At 44.2% G+C, this 23,479-nt stretch overlaps 1 protein-coding gene across 3 annotated transcripts in view; it reads left to right on the top strand.

Annotated features, from left to right (window-relative positions):
• Window positions 1-23,479, top strand: part of LOC106603419 (homeobox protein cut-like 1) — a 221,878-nt gene that overhangs the window by 151,775 nt on the left and 46,624 nt on the right. For 2 of the 3 annotated variants that reach the window (XM_045717150.2, XM_045717152.2), the window contains exons 9-15: window positions 4,534-4,582; window positions 9,406-9,699; window positions 11,004-11,062; window positions 12,733-12,781; window positions 12,880-12,970; window positions 15,861-16,640; window positions 22,581-22,661. In XM_045717150.2, the coding sequence (XP_045573106.1) occupies window positions 4,534-4,582; window positions 9,406-9,699; window positions 11,004-11,062; window positions 12,733-12,781; window positions 12,880-12,970; window positions 15,861-16,640; window positions 22,581-22,661 (1,403 nt within the window). The remainder of the gene's footprint in view (window positions 1-4,533; window positions 4,583-9,405; window positions 9,700-11,003; window positions 11,063-12,732; window positions 12,782-12,879; window positions 12,971-15,860; window positions 16,641-22,580; window positions 22,662-23,479) is intronic. The other variant, XM_045717151.2, reaches the window with a different exon arrangement.

A 23,479-nucleotide genomic window follows, 5' to 3' on the forward strand; every position in this document is an offset into this window, starting at 1 on the left:
AGTCTCTGGGAGTCTTGTTTATAACTGCACTGTTCCCAAAGTCTCTGGGAGTCTTGTTTATAACTGCACTGTTCCCTAAGTCTCTGGGAGTCTTGTTTATAACTTCATGACATTTGAATTCTGTATTCAACACTTGAGAGCTGTGAATTTGAACTTGAATCTGAACCCCTGAACTTGAACCTGTGGCCATTAGCTAATGTATCAAGAGAGAGAAAGCTACCACTCTCTACTGCTCCAGTGGTTCCCAAACTGTGGGGCGCGGGGGTGACTCAAACATTACTACAAATCTATGGGCTTAAAAACTAGCTAAAAACGATAGCTGACATGGGTTGATTGACCTGTACATTTCTGACAAGTTATAAACAGCTTTCTAAGGTATGCAATGACAAGAGGAATACTGATGATGCGCTACCCAATTTTGAAATTTCACCTTGTGCATTCTACTATTAAACACAGGGTCCTTTTTTAAGGAACTCGGTCCGGCTTTCAACTTACTCTTGGAAGTTGTAATAGTAGAATGCACAAGGTGAAATTTCAAAATTGGGTAGTGCATCATCAGTTCCTCTTGTCATGTTAGTCATTGCATGCCTTAGAGAGCTATTTATAACTTGTCAGAAACGTCCTTTTAGCTAGTTTTTTTTTAGCCCATAGATTTTGTAGTAATGTTCGAGTCACTCAAATATCTCATGAATACACACAATGTGTAGAATTGCAGGAAATAAGCTTTAAACCTGCAATATTTTATCTCCGCCATCAACAGTTTTTTTCATGAACAGTGCTTGTGCCAATAGAAATAGACATTGTGCGCGTGGGGGGGGGTGGGGCGTGGGATGTTCCCCAATGCTGGAAGGGGAGCCTGAGTAAAAAAGTTTGGGAACCCCTGTACTTCTCAACCCTAATGTCGGGCCTCTCTACGCTCGGCCTACCAGATGCCGAACAGGAAACCCTCCAGGAAAGGGGATATTGGGATTTTCCAGGTGTGTCCTGCTACTCACACTCCATCCTTAAGGACTTCATTAATCAATGTGTTTTCACAGCAGATCCTTTCTTAAAAACTCTTAAGGATCCGCTCCTTTTTTTCAATTTTCTCCTAAAATGACATACCCAAAACTAACTGCCTGTAACTCAGGCCCTGAAGCAAGGAATGCATATTCTTGGTACCATTTGAACAGAAACACTTTAAAGTTTGTGGAAATGTGAAAGGAATGTAGGAGAATATAACACAATAGATCTGGTAAAAGATAATACGTAGAAAAAAACAAACGTTATTTTGTACCATCATCTTTGAAACGCAAGAGAAATGCATAATGTATTATTCCAGCCCAGCTGCAATTTAGATTTTGACACTAGATGGCAGCAGTGTATGTGCAAAGTTGTAGACTGATCAAATGAACCATTGCATTTCTGTTCAAGATTTTGTATCAAGCCAGCCCAACTATGTCTCATTTGTTTATTAATAACTTTTCATGTTCAAAACTGTGCACTCTCCTCAAACAATAGCATGGTATTATTTCACTGTAATAGTTACTGTAAATTGGACAGTGCAGTTAGATTAACCAGAATTCAAGCTTTCTGCCAATATCAGATATGTCTATGTCCTGGGAAATTTTCTTGTTACTTACAACCTCATGCTAATCGCATTAGCCTACGTTAGCTCAAACGTCCCGTGGAAGGGACACCGATCCCGAAGAGGCGCAGGGCAAACACCTACGGTCCTCTGTAGTCTGGAGTCAGGGCCTGTACTGTGTGAATATAGTTCACTGTACACCCAGAGGGAGATGTTTGTTCACTCTCACTGTGGTCTGAATGTGGTTTTACCGCACGCGGTCAGGTAGCGACTACTGTGACTGACTGTGTGGGGGTGTTGTAGGTGCCCAGACCTAGACAACCAAGATATGTTCCCCAGAATGTGCTGCCTGCTCTGGTCTTAATCCCAGAGTCTCCGGCTTAGATTCCACATTTACTGACATTCTGAATACATTCAGTTGCATTTTTGGGGCAGTGATTTCCATGCATTGACTATTTCTATATGTATGCTTCATATCAGATGTCTGGAGAATCACAACAAATGATTTCCCTTAGCTTGCCTTGTATCCCTCCAATAGAACAGTCTTGTTGTGATGTGACAGTGTATTGTCCTTGTCCCAGTGTAACTGGGTTGTGTTGTAGCACGGCTGGGTGAGGGGATGGGGGTGAGTGGGGGATTGTGCATCGGTGCCATGACCACAGATCACACGCTGTTAATACATTCTTTTCCCAAACCTAATCGCTGATCCTCCTCTCAGCGTTACAGCAGTATTTCCTTTCCCTAATTCCCAAATCCAGGCAAATCCAAAGGTATTTAATAATACTTTGCATCTGTACCTTGATTGAACTATCAAATTCCAATGCTATTTGGGTTGCATTAGTATCAAGAGCAGCACACATTGTTAATGCCTGGGTATCTTGTTAAAATCACAACACTAACTGGTTGGGAAAGCTTTTCCTCGTCTCTCTCTCTCCAGAAGCTTTTACAATTGGATTGTGTTGTCCAAACACAGAATGCTTTTAACAGTAGAGGAGATTTAATGTCATATGATTTGGACTGCAGCCAGAGGGTTGTATTGGCCCCATGTGTGTTGTTTCCATCCACAACACTATTTGTTTGTGGCCGTGTCTCAATCAGCAGTATCGGTATCACATTGCAATCTTTTATAGAAGCAGTTGATCTACAGTTTATTATGAATAACAATGCATCTCAATGATAATCCCTGCTCATTACAAATATGCCGTGCACTTAAAATGTGACACGAAACCAATTAACATAATTTAAAGCATTCAAAGTTATTATCTATAATTAGATGTTGCCATTAAATTAAGCATGGCAACATTTGGCTCCACTCAGCGTGTGAGCGTTGCAACAGCCTGAGCCTGCATAAATGGAAGGGGCCCACTGAGAAGAAACCGTTATCTGAGCCCTGCAATTCTGACTGGCTGGGGTAATTAAAAAACCAAGGGTAGAAGTACTACCGTCAACCCAAAACACACACACTCACAAACACACACTCACAAACACGCACTCACAAACACACACACTCACAAACACACACTCACAAACACACACACACACACACACACACACACACTCACAAACACACACTCACAAACACGCACTCACAAACACACACACACACACACACACACACACTCACAAACACATACTCACACACACACACACACACACACACACACACACTCACAAACACATACTCACACACACACACACACACACACACACACACACACACTCACAAACACACACTCACAAACACACACTCACAAACACACACACACACACACACACACTCACACACACACACACACACACACACACTCACAAACACACACACACACACACACACACACACACACACACACACACACACACACACACACACACACTCACAAACACACACTCACAAACACACACTCACAAACACATACTCACACACACACCACACACACACACACACACACACACTCACAAACACACACTCACAAACACACACTCACAAACACACACTCACAAACACACACTCACAAACACACACACACACACTCACAAACACATACTCACACACACACACACACACACACACACACACACTCACAAACACATACTCACAAACACGCACTCACAAACACACTCGCAATTGGTTGCATGACACAAAACCCGATAGTGTTTCTATTTGCTGGAATGGATTTAACACCTGTTCCTCTAACACGATAAGGGAATATCAAATTAAATGTCAAATATCACATTTTCAAATGCACGTTCAGTTCCAACTCTAGTGTAGTAAATCCTATTGAGTCACTGAACAATTGTCCAGTAGCTGACGGAGGAGCACAAAGTGTGGGATAATACTAACCAGCGAAGCATACCTTTAACCCTGGGGTTAAGCATGGAGAGATGTGAATAAACTCCTAAGTCGAATGCCATTTGTGGGCTTGAGCCCGGCCGCTAAACAGAATGGAAAAATATGATATGAGATTAGTGTGTATTAAGGGGGAGGCCTAAAAACGATATTAGTGTAATCCCTCTGTTTTACGGCAGGGCTTGTCCTCATGGCTCAGGAAGGGACAGAGTGGCAGGGAGACGGAAGGATTAGGGTGTAACTGAGAGGGTCTTAATGGGCATGGGCCAGGCCGGGACGAGACATGCAGAAAGCCAACTCTAGAGGACGAAGCTCTCACTATCAAACACACAAACACATACAGTAAGAACGTATTGTCAGGTTTCTGTATACAGTAGGATTCCAGTCTGTATATACAGTTATGGTTGTACATATATATTGTATAGTTGTATACAGAATTGTGTGCAAATGCACCTACAGAACAGTACAGTGCATGTTAACACTCAGTCCCACTCATGTGAACACACAGTTATCTATCACTCTACAAATGTACGCTATTTTATACTGTTCCATCCTGTTGCTTGTGTGCCAAGCCTTTTGTTTGCCTCCTTGTTGATTACATGCCCTGTTCTTTCTGCAGGGCCGATGAGATTGAAGTGGTGATGTCAGACCTGAAGAGAGCCAATCAGGTTAGTCCCTGGCTGTTTTTAACCCTTCATCACAACCATCCTATCAAAGTGTGTTATGAATATGCAAAGATACATACTACTCATATACAACCTTTGGCCTTAGTGTCAGTGTGTATTTTTAAGCAGCTTGATACAGGAGTTGCTCTGTTTTAAATATGTTCAAAAATGTGTTCCAGAAAGTATGAAACATGGAAAATTCCAAAAAGAAAAAGTGAAACTAGCCTCTTGAAGAACAATACAGACACACATAGGCTATCCTATTAGAGTGTGACTAGTCTGGCGTTGCCTCTCCATCTTTGGCCCCCTTTAATGTATTTCTCCATGTTTTCTGCCCAGAAACATCATAGCGGTGATTAGGCATTATTTACACTGAGACGACCCTTTGATATCTGCCGAGAATATAAGCCAAGATAATGAGCAGCAGTGTAATTACTCTCTATGGGCTTTGGGTCTGGAGTTGAAAACTATTTTTTGCGAGGTTCATCAACGCTGTCTTTACCATGGGATCTTGTTTATATCTAGTTTGTTAGACTGTGAATTAGGGCCAGGACGATACCAGTATCGCGATACACGTCAGTATCGTGGCAAGGAAACAAAACACGAAGCAGATTTAACTTATTTCGAAAAACAGCCCTAATGTTGGAAACATATCATTATGGTGTCATCCAGAGTCACATGTAAACTCAGCAAAAAAAGAAACGTCCTCTCACTGTCAACTGTGTTTATTTTCAGCAAACTTAACATGTGTAAATATTTGTATGAACATAACAAGATTCAACAACTGAGATATAAATTGAACAAGTTCCACAGACATGTGACTAACAGAAATGGAATAATGTGTCCCTGAACAAAGGGGGGGGTCAAAATCAAAAGTAACAGTCAGTATCTGGTGTGGCCACCAGCTGCATTAAGTACTGCAGTGCATCAGTTCCTCATGGACTGCACCAGATTTGCCAGTTCTTGCTGTGAGATGTTACCCCACTCTTCCACCAAGGCACCTGCAAGACATTTCTGGGGGGGAATGGCCCTAGCCCTCACCCTCCGATCCAACGGGTTCCAGAAGTGCTCAATGGGATTGAGATCCGGGCTCTTTGCTGGCCATGGCAGAACACTGACATTCCTGTCTTGCAGGAAATCACGCACAGAACGAGCAGTATGGCTGGTGGCATTGTCATGCTGGAGGATCATGTCAGGATGAGCCTGCAGGAAGGGTACCACATGAGGGAGGAGGATGTCTTTGCCTGCAATGACAACAAGCTCAGTCCGATGATGCTGTGACACACCGCCCCAGACCATGACGGACCCTCCACCTCCAAATCGATCCCGCTCCAGAGTACAGGCCTCAGTGTAACTCTCATTCCCTCGACGATAAACGCGAATCCGACCATCACCCCCGGTGAGACAAAACCGCGACTCCTCAGTGAAGAGCACTTTTTGCCAGTCCTGTCTGGTCCAGCGACGGTGGGTTTGTGCCCATAGGCGACATTGTTGCCGGTGATGTCTGGTGAGGACCTGCCTTACAACAGGCCTACAAGCCTTCAGTTCAGCCTATTGCGGACAGCGACAAACCCCCCCGAAAAAGCCCTTTGGCTGTGCGTCTATTACCAGAATGCTAATAAAATGAGCACAAGTAATAGCGAATTTCCATGGAGGCTGCTAGTTAAATATGCTAACAAGCGCAAACGGAAATAAGCAAATTGCAAAGACAGATAATCCAGCTCATTAAGTTATACATATATAGGTAGGAGCTACTGAATGTCATTTTTTGTGAGTTTGGACATTTACAATCAAATGTGAACGAGAGACATTGTGCAATTGAACAAAGTTTTGGCACATGCTTTTCTGAAGGAGCATCTGTACACGCTGTGTCAGTATGGAGTCTGGAGTCGCTAGGGCAACGGGCCTGCCTGCTCTGTTTGGAGAAGAGTCTGGAGGAGCAGGAAATCAAGCAGCGGAAGCTGTACAGATAACTCATCCAAAGGGCTTTGACTTCTCAAACACGGCAGAAAGCGAACACTATATGATGCCCCGTGACCTTATTAATTCATCCACTTTTTTATTTCACCTTTATTTAACCAGGTAGGCCAGTTGAGAACAAGTTCTCATTTACAACTGCGACCTGGCCAAGATAAAGCAAAGCAGTGCTACAAAAACAACAACAGAGTTACACATAAACAAACGTACAGTCAATAACACAAAAGAAAATAAAAATAGAAAAATCTTTGTACAGTGTGCAAATGTAGAAGAGTAGGGAGGTAGGCAATAAATATGCCCAAAAGGCGAAAATAATTACAATTTAGCATTAATACTGAAGTGATAGATGTGCAAGTAGAGATACTGGGGTGCAAAAGAGCAAGAGGGTAAGTAATAGAATTGGGATGAGGTAGTCGGGTGTGCTATTTTCAGATTGGCTATGTACAGGAGGTACAGTGATCGGTAAGCTGCTCTGACAGCTGATGCTTAAAGTTAGAGAGGGAGATATAAGACTCCAGCTTCAGAGATTTTTGCAATTCGTTCCAGTCATTGGCAGCAGAGAACTGGAAGGAAAGGCGGCCAAAGGAAGTGTTGACTTTGGGGGTGACCAGTGCAATATACCTGCTGGAGTGCGTGCTACGGGTGGGTGTTGCTATGCTTAGATAACTTGCAAGTTAAACTTAGGGGTCGCGTTAACGCAGAATTCTGTGTTTTTCACGCTGGAAAAAAATTATATATTATACACAGATCTAAAGTGCTTCTTGGAATTTCTACTCGGTATCAGCCAAATTTTGTGCTTCAGTTTTACTTCTCCACTTAGAATGCCCGTTTGTGAATTCTCATCTATCAGCAGACAGCGCTCTTACTGATGTGTAGCTACTTAGATTAACTTTAAGCAAAACATTAGGAAATGTAGCTGGCTATATTCTTTCTATGATAGAAGTTTGAAACATGCATAGTTTTTGAAAAAAATACATTTTTCATTGTAAGCTCATTTACTGATGTGGCTGCCAGCCAAATAGCGTTGCACTTCTGATGAAATTAAGCAATTTTTTTGCTGAATGTGTTGCACTTATGTATTTTCTGTTAAGTAAAACTACAGTTGCACGTCCCTGATCATTCTATTGAAGCAAAAAAACATGGACTTTCCATATAAAATGTGACCCCTGTCAATACAGAGCTGGACTTCCTCTTTCTCTTTTACAAACAAACAATTAACTGGCTAAACTGTTCTGGGGAACTACGGTAAACTTCATCATGTAAAATAATGTGAAAAGTGAAATGAAGAACGCGATCTGCTTTATCTCCTAACACCCTCAAACTCAACTCTGGACCTCGAAGCCAGTTCCACTGCATTTTTGTTATGGTTCCCCTCTAATCAGGGACTGATTTAGACCTGGGACACCAGGTGTGTGTGCAATTAATTATCAGGTAGGACAGAAAACCAGCATGCTACAGACCTCATAGTGTAAGAGTTGAGTACCCCTGTCCTAACCTATTGCAGAAGTTGACTGCAGGTACTTAAAAAGTATCTAAAATATTAAAATATATATATTCAACGGTATTGAAAAACCATCCATACCAGGGTATACCACCCAAGCCTAGAGACCAGGTAGTTGAAAATTAGCCAATCACTGATGTTGATCAATAAGCTCAGTTGGTGAGGTGATTAGTTGTCAGGTGAAGGTGTGTGTGTGTGTGTGTGTGTGTGTGTGTGTGTGTGTGTGTGTGTGTGTGTGTGTGTGTGTGTGTGTGTGTGTGTGTGTGTGTGTGTGTGTGTGTGTGTGTGTGTGTTGTGTGCGCCTCGCTGTCACTTAGTTCCTGTAATCACCTGTCTCATCTGACTGCGCAGGCAGACGCACACTACACACACACTCCTCAGATCTGCTAGCAAAGCGACAAAGAGGGTTTAGATAGGGGTGTTGAGTGAGAATCACTGGTGTCAGCCTTCTCCAGACGACACTTCATTTTCTCCACTCCCAATGACTGGGCAAGTTGCAGTGTCATTCCATCACGTTATAAATGATGGTACAATCACTTCCAATCATGGTCACATTTAGCTGTGTAATACTAACGTGAGAGACAATGGAGAAGGATTTTCTTTTCTTCTATGGTGCACATTGTTAACGATACTCTTTAGAAGAATATTTATAATGTGTGGGTATCTGTTTTCATCACACTTCAATATACGTTAGCCCTTGGGAGTAAAATCTCACTGAAGGTTTTCCTGTGCGTCTGCTTACCTTGTTTTTCTCTGGCTACGGCATAATTAAAGGGAGCCCACTGATTACAATTTATAATAGAATCACCCAAAACAATTATTTGGCATTATATGAAATAGCGCCCTCATTACCCAAACTTTTGGAATAACTTAGCCGCCTGAAAAATGTTACATTTCCATAATTCCATAAAGATGAAGGCTTTAGCTCCTGATATATCTAAAGGTTGAATGTTTAAGCACCTTCAACATGTAATGAGTCATTAGGATGCCTTGTGTTCTTCCCCCACTTGTTTTCTGATGTGGTTCAGTCATGATCTGATGCAGGAGGATATGCATGAATATACAAATCCATAAGAGTGAAATCGCTGTGGGTCTAAATTCTATACTCACTGTTCTATTTTAGAACTAAAGATGCATGTGTGCAATTCAAACTTTAACGCAAAATAAATGTTTATTAGACAAACATTTAGGTTATATTACCAAATCTCAAGTTTAGATTTGGGCCTTGAAGAATGGCTGTGTATAAACTTCAGACCTACAGTGATTTATCTTATAGTTATCAGTAGACAACATGACAGCAAAGTGTGGGATAGTGGGGAAACTTAACTTGTCTCTCTCGCCTTCACAGAGAGCTGAGGAAGCGGAGAGAGAAGCAGAGGCTCTTCGGGAACAGCTGTCGTCCGCCAACAAGTCCCTCCAGCTTGCCACACAGATCCAAAAGGCCCCTGACATGGAGCAGGCCCTGGAGGTTCTGTCGCGCTCCAGTCTGGAGGTGGAGCTGAGTGCCAAGGAGCGGGAGGTGCTGCAGCTAGCCGAGGATGTGCAGAGACTGCAGGCTAGCTTGGCCAACATCCGGGAGAATTCTGCCTCGCAGATAAGCCAGCTGGAGCAGCAGCTCAGCACCAAGGAGAGCTTACTCAAGGTTAGCCCCGTCACACCACCACAGTAACACTATGAGGGCCCTGGTCAGTGCCGTAACACTATGAGGGCCCTGGTCAGTGCCGTAACACTATGAGGTAATAATACATTGATATCATATAGTGCTTTTCATTACAAGTAAAACTCAGTCTCTTTAAAAGCAAAATAAACATAAAACAATTTAACAAAATAAAAGTAAGGATCTGGCAGTTCTTGGGCAATGGTCTTCCACAGCTTTAGATGATAGGCAGTTCAGAAATGTAATGTCCTGAGAGGAGGGAGCATAGATGGTACAGCCAGGCAGGGGGGTATAGACAGACAGGCCACGGAGCTCTTCATTGGGCACCTCGTTATCTTCGATAGTCACAGCTTCTCCGTAGGTAGGCTAGTCTGGTCATCAACAAGGCCTCTGGTCAATTTCATAACATGAGTTTAGGGGTCAGTTAGGAAGAGTAGGCCTAACTACTGTGTATTCATCTGAATGTGTGTGCCATGTAAAAAATAAGTGGAAGTTGTCAATAGTAGTTTATAGTGCATCAGTGTGCCTCCAGGTAATGCAGTTATATATTGTACAAACAATTGGTGGTTTTAGTTCTTGACTCCTACTGTAAGCACTACCTTTCAGCTTTAACTGAGAAAAACAGTATTTTACAACTGAAACATGTCAGGACATGTTTCAGTTGACTAATGCGTAGACTTGAACCCTCTATCCATAAACATAACAGTGGTTTTACTGAACTCTGCGGGGCACCTCTCATACGGCTCTGCATTTAGGACTTGACTGACATGTCTTTGTATCTGCGACGACTGAACAGACATGTCATATCCAGTGAGCTTTATGCACAGAGACTGAAGTGCTTCTCTATCGGAAGTTGTCGTGATTTGGTGTAGCTACATGGTAATGTGTAAAGATTGCACAAAAGAGAAAGGAGCAGAATTATTATGAACTCTTCTCAATGCACTGAGCCATCTCAAATGTACACATGCTAATGCACTGGGACTCCTTAAGAAAACATTCTATACTGTGACTCCAAATATTTCCTTCCCAATTCATTGGTCCTCATTGCGATAACTGTAAAACCACCCCTATTTATACAGAGTTGTCTCTAAGTGTATACTTTCCTTAATTTTCCCATGCCTTGAAATAGCTAAAGTGTGCTCTTTCCCCACGCACTGAGCCCACTTGATTATACACTTACTTTTACGCTCTGCCCTCCCAAGAGTACACTCCCCAAGTGTACACTTGCTTAAGCACTCCTTTAGTGCCCCATCTTAAGAGAGTAACTAAGTGTCTCTCTTTCCACACAGCAACTGGAGGAGAAACTGCGAGAGCAGGCAGACTACGAAGCCATCAAGAAAGAGCTCAGGTAATTCACTTTCCCCCTCAGTCTGCCTTCCCTCCCCTCAGCCACAGGCGTCAGTTCAAAAAACCATACACATTAACCAGGTCAAATTAATTCCTGCCTCCAAGCCTAAACTTGTGATGCCACCGAGTGCAAGTATGTGCGATTCGGACACCCTGCCAAACCACCCTCAAGACTATCATTAACCTTTAGATTTAGCCCTTGAATGTGGACTCAGTGAGTCTGAGTATTATTGGCTAAGCACTGGTAGTGCCTATCAGAAAAGCTAGTTTGATTGGACAGTAGGACTTTGCGTTCAACCTCTGTTTGCCACTGCTTTCTTATCTGATCAGAATGTTTGGGGTCTGGAGATGGGAAGCAAAAATGGCTGTGCTGTACACTCATTAAAGGGGTATGTACTTGGATGCTTTCTCCCCAAATGTGGGTTTAGTGTCATGCTCTTCTAATCTTTTAGCTTCTTTTAAAGCTGCAATATAAACTTTTTGGGCGACCTGACCAAATTCACATATACATGTGAGTTATAGATCTGTCATTCTCATTACAAGCAAGTCTAAGAAGCAGTAGATCTCGTTTATGTGCGCTATTTCTATGCTTCCCGTTCTTAAGTTTAGTTTTTTCCCTGGAAAGCTTTTTTGTCACAAACTGAAATTAGGAGAACTATTATAATTTTTGCAACCCGGAAATGGCGGAAAGATTTCTGCATATTGCACCTTTAAGTATAGCTACTCTAAAGGACATTCTTTCGAAAGCATTGATTGCAGTTGTCAAATATGTTTTGTACTGTAGCTCGATAAATTGTTTTTATAAAAAGGTTGAATAAACCAAGGAAATCTGTTATGATAAATGTCATTTTGAATCTTTACTCATTAACAACACACATGTCATGAGCTTTATTGCACCATATTCAGTTTTCTATGACATTGGCTTGTTTTAGCTCTAGCATTTCTGGTATGGGATCCCAAGATGACGGTGAACAGTGGCTTCAGTTTTTTTGGTGTTGTGCTGCATGTTATCTCCGTCCAAGTCAGGAACAAGAAGGCTAACTAAGTTAAGATTTGCAGACAAGATAATTGGACGGCACTGCCCATGTTTAGGCTACTCGGGTGGTTTCTTGCCAGGATTTAACAATCTTCACTCGTCTGGACGGCAGGGGCCGTCTGAACATTAATTTGGTAACTGGATTTTCAGGCATAATATTCCCAATTGGAAGAAGTCCTAAAGGTAGTATCAGTGAATGGCTCTGTTTGTGAGAGTTTTCAGCGCCACTATGATGGTCAGCCAAAGAGCTATTTGTGGGAATTTGTATTGATAGCCCGTCTGTGGTCCCAAAGGGAAGCATTCCTCTCCTAATAGACTAAAGTGTCTTTATTTGCCTCCCAACCTTTTCATAGACGCTTTTTCCTTTATAGATAATATCGCCTGAAATCCAATTGGCACCCAACACATGATTGAATAACCCATTTTAATTACTGTGATTGGCTCTAAGGATTTCATTGCATTATCAGATTTTGATGGTCGGAGCAGAGTGAAGGACTGCCTGTCGCTGATGTAGATGTTCTGTGCGGGCTGATAGCAGATAAATGTCAGTCCTGTGGTGCTGTGTGTATTTGTGATCTCCGTTTTGCAGTGGGTGCAGTAATAAAGTGGTCCATTTCTTCTTGTTTACTTCACAGTATCCTAAAGTCCATGGAGTTTGGCTCTTCAAACTTCTCCTCAGCACAGGTAAGGAGGCTGAATATTGCATTTGAGTTTTATTGGAACAATATTTAGACAATGTATCTTATCAATCAAGGTTTAACAATTTCCTATCTCTGTGTCAGGACTCTAAGAAGCCTCTGGAGATGTTGTTGAAGAGTCGAGGCCTGCAGTCTGAGAGCTCCTCCCTGCGCCTAAACAACAGTGAGCTGAGTGGTGAGTCCTTCAAGCGCTCTCACTCACACATACACACACACACATAACTAGACACACGTACGCACACACGCACACATTATTTATTAAGGTGACTTATCAATCAGACATCTGCTATGGACTACGCAGTGTTTGTTTGCCATCTTGAACTTGCCAACTGACCAAGTTGAACATTAGTTTTCACCATTTTTATTTGTTTAAATTACCTTAAAGCTGAGATCCGCATTAGGGGAAATAGATGGCTGCCCACAGGCGTTTTTGTTTTGTTTATTAAACGGAGAAGAGGAGCGCCAACGTCGTGTTAGAAAGCAGTCGTAGTACATACTCTGTTGTTCTATTGTACGTGCATTGATGTCAGAGGGGGAAAAACTGTGTTTGATATCAACTTTAACCAGTATCAAAGCAGCCAATCTGTTATCGGCAGAATTTTTTGGTGATATGCATGTAGACACGACCACACAGTCAACTCCTGGTGTGAACTGCCCCCTGTCAAGGTCTTATTCATGGGCTGGAACTGAACAGGCTTCGTAAGCACTGATAGGGTTGTTTCCAAAGAGGGGGCTGATGTTTGGTTGAACTCATTGAGCCTAATTCAGTGATGCACAGAGCCCTAGCATTCCACCATTGATCTCTGAGCCCTTATCGCCTTCTCTTGTCACAACATGCCAGCTCTTTCAATCGCATACCCCACATTCAGCTGCCTTACACAGACCCATAGATGCACAGTCATACACTCTCACAAACTTAATGGCTTTTCGTCTGTCTCCATATCTAGAATCCTGAGATTCAAGGATATCTGTCTTGAAGAGCTTTTTGAAAATGTAAACATTGTCTGAGCGGAAGTTACCCCAGACCAGAATGTAATATGGAGTATAAGTCCCTCACCATTAGCCTTCATCAGAGCATGGGCCTGGCCTCTGTGTGTGTGCCAGGGTGCTTTCAACTTAAAAGGACACACAGTCCTTTTGTTTCTTTACTCTGTCAGTCGCCTAGAGGGGTTATAGACAGGAAGTAAAGTAGTCAAACAGGAAGCAGCTCCAGCTATCTCGGCCAGCAGAAGAAGAGACTGTTCGACTCAAAGGAAAGAATGTTATATCTCAAGGAGCATTTTCTTTTCTACAAATATAGACACACTCCTAAACAATGTGTCAACTGTTTCCATTGGCATGCTACCGCATTTGATACAAATAAAAAACATTCAGGCCCCGTAAATGTATAATGGAGTTGAATTGAAGGGTTCGAAGCTGACAGTCAGCTCACACCATTAAGACTGGTGCTGCTGCTTTCTCAGAGCGGCCCTCGTCTTGTCTGGATCCTCGATTTATCTCATTCAGAGAATCAGCCCTTTAAGCACGGCGATTTGAGAGGTAGTGTAACATTCTCTGTGCTACATTTCAAAGGATCACTGCTTGAGGTTTCTTGTTATATCTCCATTTATCTAAAGTCCTAGACTTTACATCTGCTACCTGAAGTTCTACTCAGACTCTGGGGATGAAAAGATTGGAGACTTGGTGTATAATATCAACCTTTTGGTCCTAGTCTAACACCTACTGGTGTTCAGTCTGCCTTTTTTCCAGTTGAAGAACAATAAGTGTCTTCTACTTCAGAGAGCTTTAGCTTTCTGTTCTAAGTTTAAAAATGCCTCCCTAAAGTAGATTCTACCCAAAACTCAACAATATGACCTCTCCAAAAAATAACCTAACCACACCACAGGCTAGGGGCTGTAACTACACAAACAGGTACTGACCACGGCTAGTGTTTGGAGGCTACATCTCATCTTTACGGGTTAAGGTCCGTTTTTTTTATTACTTTCCACGGCTTTTTTGGTAGCGCATCTGCGCCCACACAGTTTGCAGTTGTGTAGTGGAGGGGCACAGTGCAGCCCACCCTAGGCGAGAAGGAGAGGGGGGCCAAGGGAGGTCAGAGGCTGGAGGACATGGAGTGATCCAGTATGCTAATGAAGCCCCGTTAGTCTCTCCTCCCAGTATGCCCTTTATCACTCAGTGCACTTGGTCGCTCCGGAAATGTCATCCCATTTGGCTTCGGGTCTCCCCCCTCCCTCCCCTGTCCTCGAAAATTAAGCTTTTCATTTGTATTCCTAATGGGACCCCTCGCTGTCCAACCGGATCATGTTGATGTGAAACCAAAGGCGCTGTTTGGCTACAGGTTGGACGGGCGTTCTACTTAGTTACTTCCCAATGTAATTTCCGATGAATAAATGTTAATGATTGTACATGTATACAGTGTTATCAGTTTTATAACTCAATTTTGTATGCCTGATGATCTGTATACTATGGCCTCTTTTGCAATGGTGTTGAGCCTATGGCTATACCTAACATTAATCAAATCTCACAAGGAAAAGTATGTATAAAGAGCAAATATTGCTTGGCTGCCATTGTTTATCATTGCTGTATAGTACATGTGTAAGTTTTGCTACTGTTCCCGCACTCTGATGCATACACCACAGGCACACACACACCACTAATGTTAATCCACCCTGAAATAAGGGCATCCCAAAGCTACCTTGAGTGAATGGTGGCCTGGAGATGGTGATATGCAGGGGCAGGGGCAAGAAGGTTAGGCAGGGCATACACCACACAGCAGGTAACCTAGGCAGCTCTCTGCCTGTGTCCATATCCTGTGACATGCCTGCCAGACGCTTCCCTTCACTACTGTTCAGTGTCCCTCTCCACAGCCAGAAGCCCTACTGGCAAATTCGCACAATGCATCAGTGCATCGCCACTCTAAGGTTATGCTACTCAACTGTAGTTCACTGTACCCCCAACATCTCTCACTAATGGGTGTGATGAAACTTGTGTACTTGTAGGTAGATGGTGTTTTGTCTAGATATTTTGATGTATTGATCTGTGTCATGTTTTGTCTGGTCTCACAGGTGTGAGGGAGCGAAAGGTCAAAGACTCACCAGAGGGTCAACAGCGTCTTCCTGCCACGCCCATGGGCACCAACTTGCAGGGCTCCCCTCCCCCTCCCTCCTCTCAACTCCTCCTGCGCACTGGCTCAGGTGGTTCCTCCGACACCACCCCTGTCACCACCGCCAATGGCACGCACCACTTCTCGCCCACGGGCGGCGGGCTTGGCGGGCAGGACTTCTTCAGCCCCTCCTCGCTGGCGTCGGCAGGCACCGCTTTCCCCCTGGCGGGCAAAGTGTCGCTCAATTCCCTGCTACAGCGCCAGCTCATGCAGACCTTCTACTCCAAAGCCCTGCAGGACTCAGTGTCTGGCCAGGCCCTGCTCTTCTCCCCTGCCCACTACCCAACCCCTAACTCCCTCTCAGCCAGCCCTCTGCCACCCCATCAGTCATTGCAGTCGCAATCCCAGCATCCGTCAGCGGGCAGCCCAGACGTTAATGGCCTAGCCCCCTCGCCCAGCCAGTCAGAGGGTGCAGGGAGTGTCTCGGAAGGTGAAGACATGGACACATCTGAGATAGCGCGTCAGGTCAAGGAGCAGCTGATCAAGCACAACATTGGGCAGAGGATCTTCGGCCACTACGTGCTGGGGTTGTCCCAGGGTTCGGTCAGTGAGATACTGGCTAGGCCCAAGCCCTGGAGCAAGCTGACCATCAGGGGCAAGGAGCCCTTCCACAAGATGAGGCAGTTCCTATCTGACGAGCAGAACATCTTGGCACTGCGCAGCATCCAGGGGAGGCAGAGAGGTGAGACTGATAGAAATGTCTTCACACAGGACATTAACTGCTCTCACCCAGACATACAGAAACGTACAGTACATAGACCTATCTGAGCTTGTATCACTGTTTTCTCACATGCACACTTAGCTGAGCGCGTCACTTAAACATACATATTTTATTGATGTCTCTGCCTCCAGATGCTTTGCATCACACAGTTCCACACATCACACAGTTCCAGGTGAAAGATTTGACAGCTGTATTTCTGAAGCGTATAGTAGAAAGGCCTCAGGTTCAGGCTGGTGTTCTGTTTCTGTGTTACAGTAGCTTCAGTGCGGTCCTGCTATGCTCTCCCACAAAACTCTGTACACAACTCAATAGGAAAAGGGGTGCTGAATGGTACATTGAATTTTGTCAGACACTCGATTCAGATTAACAAAAGACAAACTTCAGCAGATCCATGTTCAATGTTTGACCCTCAGTCAGAGCATGGCTCTAAACCTTAAACCTTTGACTTGACAAACCATTGCATTTTTGGTAACTGTTGATAGCACTGTCTCTTTAACCACAGCTGTCCAACCCCACCCTTCAGCAGTGTAGCCATAGCTCGGGCCCTGATGAATGGACAGCGATCCTTATCATTGTCACCAGTCATATCGCCTGCTAAGACGTCCAGATTAACCTTGCAGACATGTTCCCTTTCCTGTCGTTATCGCCTGTCGTCTGTCATTGTAGCAACCTTCCCACGAATCACACCCGTTAGAGGGAGGGAGCATTTAGAAGTGGGTCTATCAAAATGTCATCTTCGCATGCGCCACTCAGGTCTCCAGCACTTATCGCTGTCGGTCCACTGCCTTTTCCTATTGATTTTGTAACCGTCTTAAATGGCACATTGCTGTGTGCTGCTGGGGAACGCAGCCTGTACTGTTGAGTCAGTAAGTGGGAGGCAAGTTGATCCCATCAGATTACAGGGGGAAATTTTCCTGATCTGTCTGAATGGGCACATCAGTGCTCAAACGGCAGTCAATAACATGCAAGTCTGGACAGGTGTGTGTGTGTGTGTGTGTGTGTGTGTGTGTGTGTGTGTGTGTGTGTGTGTGTGTGTGTGTGTGTGTGTGTGTGTGTGTGTGTGTGTTGAGGTCAATTAAAGACTGAAGCTGCACCCCCCTGCTGCAAAGTCCTCATTCTTCACCCCAAACTGCTGATAACTAATGCAGACACTTTTACAAGCAATTATGTCAAATTTGAGACGGATTACAAAACGCATACATTGTGTTCCTATTAAATGACTTCCTATTTCTCCTCTTTGCTCTCTCTTTCTCTTTCTTCCCCCCTCCACCACAATCTCTCTCCCTCTCTAAATATCTCTATCCCCCTCTTCATATCCATCCCACTCTTTCGCTGTGTCTGTCTCTCTCTGCTCTGTCTCTGTCCCTGAGTGAGGAACTGATAAGTGTGGAGCTTGGTGCTCAGTCAGTAGCGTCACAAGGCAAGACGAGAGCTGCTGCGGTCGGCAAGAAGCTCGGGACGAGAGCGAGGCGAGACATGCAGTTTAGGAAATGCGTCCGCAGTCTGGTTTCTCCACATTTCACAGCAAGGGCACACTTGGCAGTCAGGGCAGGGATGATGTAAACGTTTGAGCTTTAGTTCTCCTCTGTGTTAAAGCAGAGTAGTGAGTGTAGATGAATGTACACACTGTAGCTCTGCACTCTTGTCTATTGTGCTTGTTTGGACAGATTTCAAGGAATTGGTCTGGCAGCAAGCCCCAAACCTGTCTGCCCAGGGGAGAAGTTTAACAGAAGTTTAATAGAATCATGTTGGGGAGAAATGTAATGTGGTTCTTATGTGCCATAGCTACTAGTTCTGTTTCAATCATTTATGTTTTCAATAACTGAACCCACAACTCACGTTTTAGTGAGCCCAAATCCCCATCAATGTCCCTTCTTGTATATGTGAAAAGTTTGATATGTGGTTTGAATGGTAGAACATTTGGATTGACTCAAGGGTTCTCAGAGGGTGGTTTAAGACTGTGTGGAGTGGTCTTACATCCACTTTCTTTGTTTCTGGCTGTTTGACAATAGTTGACTGTTGCCTTCTACTGTGCATATTACTCTGGCCAATGTGTTTTTACAAGCATTGTAACATACTAGAGCCATGCACGGGCATGAATTTTAAGCCCAAGCCCTATATGCAATGTTCAGGCCCTACCCCACCCATGCCCAATTGCTTCTGCCAAATTTAAAGGAAAACTCCACCCAAAAACTATCTTTTGGCATTTCAAATCAAATCAAATGTTATTTGTCACATACACATGGTTTGCAGATGTTAATGCGAGTGTAGCGAAATGCTTGTGCTTCTAGTTCCAACCATGCAGTAATATTTAACTATATATCTAAGTAATATCTACTTAATATTAATATCTAAGTAATCTAACCTAACAATTTCACAACTACCTTATACACACAAGTGTAAAGGAATGAATAAGAATATGTACATAAAAATATATGAATGAGTGATGGCCGAACGGTATAGGCAAGATGCAGTAGATGGTATAGAGTACAGTATATACATATGAGATGAGTAATGTAGGGTATGTAAACATTATATAAAGTGGCATTGTTTAAAGTGGCTAGTGATACATTTATTACATACATTTGTTCATTATTAAAGTGGCTAGAGATGAGTCAGTATGTTGGCAGCAGCCACTCAATGTTAGTGATGGCTGTTTAACAGTCTGATGGCCTTGAGATAGAAACTGTTTTTCAGTCTCTCGGTCCCTGCTTTGATACACCTGTACTGACCTCGCCTTCTGGATGATAGCGGGGTGAACAGGCAGTGGCTCGGGTGGTTGTTGTCCTTGATGATCTTTTTGGCCTTCGGGTGGTGTAGGTGTCCTGAAGAGCAGGTAGTTTGCCCCCGGTGAGGCGTTATGCAGACCTCACTACCCTCTGAAGAGCCTTACGGTTGTGGGCGGTGCAGTTGCCATACCAGGCGGTGATACAGCCCGACAGGGTGCTCTCAATTGTGCATCTGTAAAAGTTTGTGAGTGTTTTTGGTGACAAGCCGAATTTCTTCAACCTCCTGAGGTTGAAGAGGCTGCACCTGAGGTTGAAGCTGCTGCACCTTCTTCACCACGCTGTCTGTGTGGGTGGACCATTTCAGTTTGTCTGTGATGTGTACGCCGAGGAACTTAAAACTTTCCACCTTTTCCACTACTGTCCCGTCGATATGAAGTCCAGGATCATCTCCTTTGTTTTGTTGACATTGAGTGTGAGGATATTTTCCTGACGCCACACTCCGAGGGCCCTCCCCTCCTCCCTGTAGGCCGTCTCGTCGTTGATGGTAATCAAGTCTACCACTGTACCACTGATGATTGAGTTGGAGGCGTGCATGGCCACGCAGTCATAGTTGAACAGGGAGTACAGGAGAGGGCTGAGAACGCACCCTTGTGGGGCCCCAGTGTTGAGGATCAGCGGGGTGGAGACGTTGTTACCTACCCCCACCACCTGGGGGCGGCCAGTCAGGAAGTCAAGGACCCAGTTGCACAGGGCGGGGTCGAGACCCAGGGTCTCGAGCTTAATGACGAGTTTGGAGGGTACTATGGTGTTAAATGCTGAGCTGTAGTCGATGAACAGAATTCTTACATAGGTATTCCTCATGTCCAGATGGGTTAGGGCAGTGTGATTGCAATTGTGTCGTCTGTGGACCTATTGGGGCGGTAAGCTAATTGGAGTGGGTCTAGGGTTTCAGGTAGGGTGGAGGTGATATGGTCCTTGACTAGTCTCTCAAAGCACTTCATGATGACGGAAGTGAGTGCTACGGGCGATAGTCATTTAGCTCAATTACCTTAGCTTTCTTGGGAACAGGAACAATGGTGGCCCTCTTGAAGCATGTGGGAACAGCAGACTGGGATAAGGATTGATTGAATATGTCCGTAAACACACCAGCCAGCTGGTCTGTGCATGCTCTGAGGACGCGGCCGGGGATGCCGTCTGGGCCGGCAGCCTTGCGAGGGTTAACACGTTTAAATGTTTTACTCACGTTGGCTGCAGTGAAGGAGAGCCCGCAGGTTTTGGTAGCGGGCCGTGTCAGTGGCAATGTATTGTCCTCAAAGCGAGCAAAGAAGTTGTTTAGTTTGTCTGGGAGCAAGACATCATGGTCCGCGACGGTGCTGGTTGCCACACCTCTTGTGTCTGAGCCGTTGAATTGCGACTCTACTTTGTCTCTATACTGACGCTTAGCTTGTTTGATTGCCTTGCGGAGGGAATAGCTACACTGTTTGTATTCGGTCATGTTTCCGGTCGCCTTGCCCTAATTAAAAGCAGTGGTTCTGGCTTTCAGTTTTGCGCGAATGCTGCCATCAATCCACGGTTTCTGGTTGGGGAATGTTTTAATAGACGCTGTGGGTACAACGTCACCGATGCACTTGCTAATAAACTCGCCCACCGAATCAGCGTATTCATCAATGTTATTGTCCGATGCTATGCGGAACATATCCCAGTCCACGTGATCGAAGTAATCTTCAAGCGTGGAATACGATTGGTCGGACCAGTGTTGAACAGACCTGAGCACGGGCGCTTCCTGTTTTAGTTTCTGTCTATAGGCTGGGAGCAAGAAAATGGAGTCGTGGTCAGATTTTCCAAAAGGAGAACGGGGGATGGCTTTATATGAGTTGCGGAAGTTAGAATAACAAGTTAAGATATATAACTTTCAAAATAAAGAAATACAGGTGCATCAAAGCTGGGACCCAGAGACTGAAAAACAGCTTCTATCTCAAGACCATCTTAAATAGCCATCACTAGCACATTAGAAGCTTCTGCCCTATATACATAGACTTGAAATCACTGGCCAATGGAACACTAGTCACTTTAATAATGTTTACATATTTTGCATTACTCATCTCGAATGTATATACTGTATTCTATCCTACTGTATCTTAGTCTATGCCACTCTGACATTGCTCATCTACATATTTATATATTCTTAATTCCATTCCTTTACTTTAGATTGTGTGTATTGTTAGATATTACTGCACTGTTGGAGCTAGAAACTCAAGCATTTCGCGACACCCGCAATAACATCTGTTTAACACGTGTATGTGACAAATACGATTTGATTTGAAATAAGGCCGGTATGATGCATTTTGCTGTTCCCCGCTCCCTCACAGCGCTGCATGCACTCTGTTCATGACTCTGCATGTGAGTAACCATAGCAACTGCTCCTTTGGGACTTCTCTGCTCAATGACAAGGCATGAGAGAGCAGTTTGCTAGCAACTTTTCGTCACTCTAAACTACAACAACTCAAGGAACATTATTATTTTCAGTGAAATAATCTCTCTCTTCTGTCGAATCAGACAATGCTCTGGTCTTATATTTGACGAGGTTGAAGCACTTCTGATGCCATGATCTTAGTAAGATATGACAGTACTGCGCAGCACAAGCAAATGGCTTAGCTTCAAAATGTTAGTAATCAATTTGGTGATGATAAAAAAACAGGCCCTAGCCGGCTCTAACCCAATGTATAATGTCGGGGCCCGTCGGGCTCGGGTCGGGTAGCAGAGCTCTATTACATACTGAACCATATGGCTTCTAGTTAGATTTGTCTTCTTTTGTATATCACTTATGGGTTTCGTCCATGTTAAATAAGTTGAATTGATTTTGCCCAAATGTTAGGGTTTTTGCTCAGATGTCTAGATGTTGTGGTGATCAGGTGGTCTAGTAACTGTAGATCTATAGCTCTATATAGCAAATGCCCTGACTACTACCACTATATCCATTTGTGTAGAATAAAACTGCTCCTAGACACTGATCTGGTGTCCGTTTTGAGTTTTCCCGCCTAATGTTTAAGGTTCGAATTTGGGGAGTGTAAGCTGATCCTAGACCTGTGCCTAGGTCAGTGTCTCCCCTCATCCATGTGGCAGTCCAGTGGTCTGACACTTATCTTATCTGTCGCCGCTTGTTTTCCAACAGAGAACCCAGGCCAGAACCTGAACAGAGTGTTTCAGGAGGTTCCGAAGCGAAGAACCGGCTCCGAAGGCTCCTCGAGGGCAGGTCTGTTCTTTGCCTTCCCTATCGTGGTTGGTTTAGTGTTTTGGTCGGCTTTTATGTTGTCCAATTTGTTGTGTCAGTTAGCCATTGTCAAAGTCACTCTACCACTTCTGGCCTGGAGTCTGGTTCAAAATACAGGGATGAGGCTGATACAGGGTCAGATATGTTTCTTCCTCGTTAAGGGTTGTTTTTTATCTGGTCCTAGATCGGTGGTTAAGGGCAACTTCTACCTCAGGCGAAAAACCAGGGGCAGGATAAGGCAAACGAGGAGGGGTTTATAAAGGCACCCTTTCAACCCATAGGGTGCGTCGTAGTCCCAACCAGCCTGCGCAATCTCTCTCCCAGTCTGACATCAGGGCAAACCTCATACATATAATTTTGCCTTTAAAAAGCTCCTTTATATGCTGTACTATGTACTTTCCCCAAACCCATGCAGTGTTTCATGCCTTATGAAAATGGCCAAGGGTGTGGTGCTTACATGCTGTTTGGCACTTCGGTAGGCCGCAAACACAAACATTTTCAAACCTTTTTATTTTTACAGGCGGTGGTGGCCTCAACAAAACTGTGAAACAGAGGTTACATCACGTCCCCATGACCCGGCAGCTGTGCCCAAACACCACCATGACTGTGCGTGTGTGTGTCTGTGTATGAGTGAGAGTGCTGGGTCTTACTGGTGTCACTGGTAAGCCACCATGTCTCCACTCCGGGGGGAGCGCTTACAGAGTCACCTGCCCTTTCCCGGGTCAGACCCCTTTTTTGTCATGAATTACTTGCAGTTCACCCCCCATGTAGACAGCTGCTCCCCGCCTCACTCACACACA

This window comes from Salmo salar, chromosome 04 (assembly GCF_965601325.2).
Source record: "Salmo salar chromosome 04, fSalSal1, whole genome shotgun sequence".
NCBI lineage: Eukaryota > Metazoa > Chordata > Actinopteri > Salmoniformes > Salmonidae > Salmo > Salmo salar.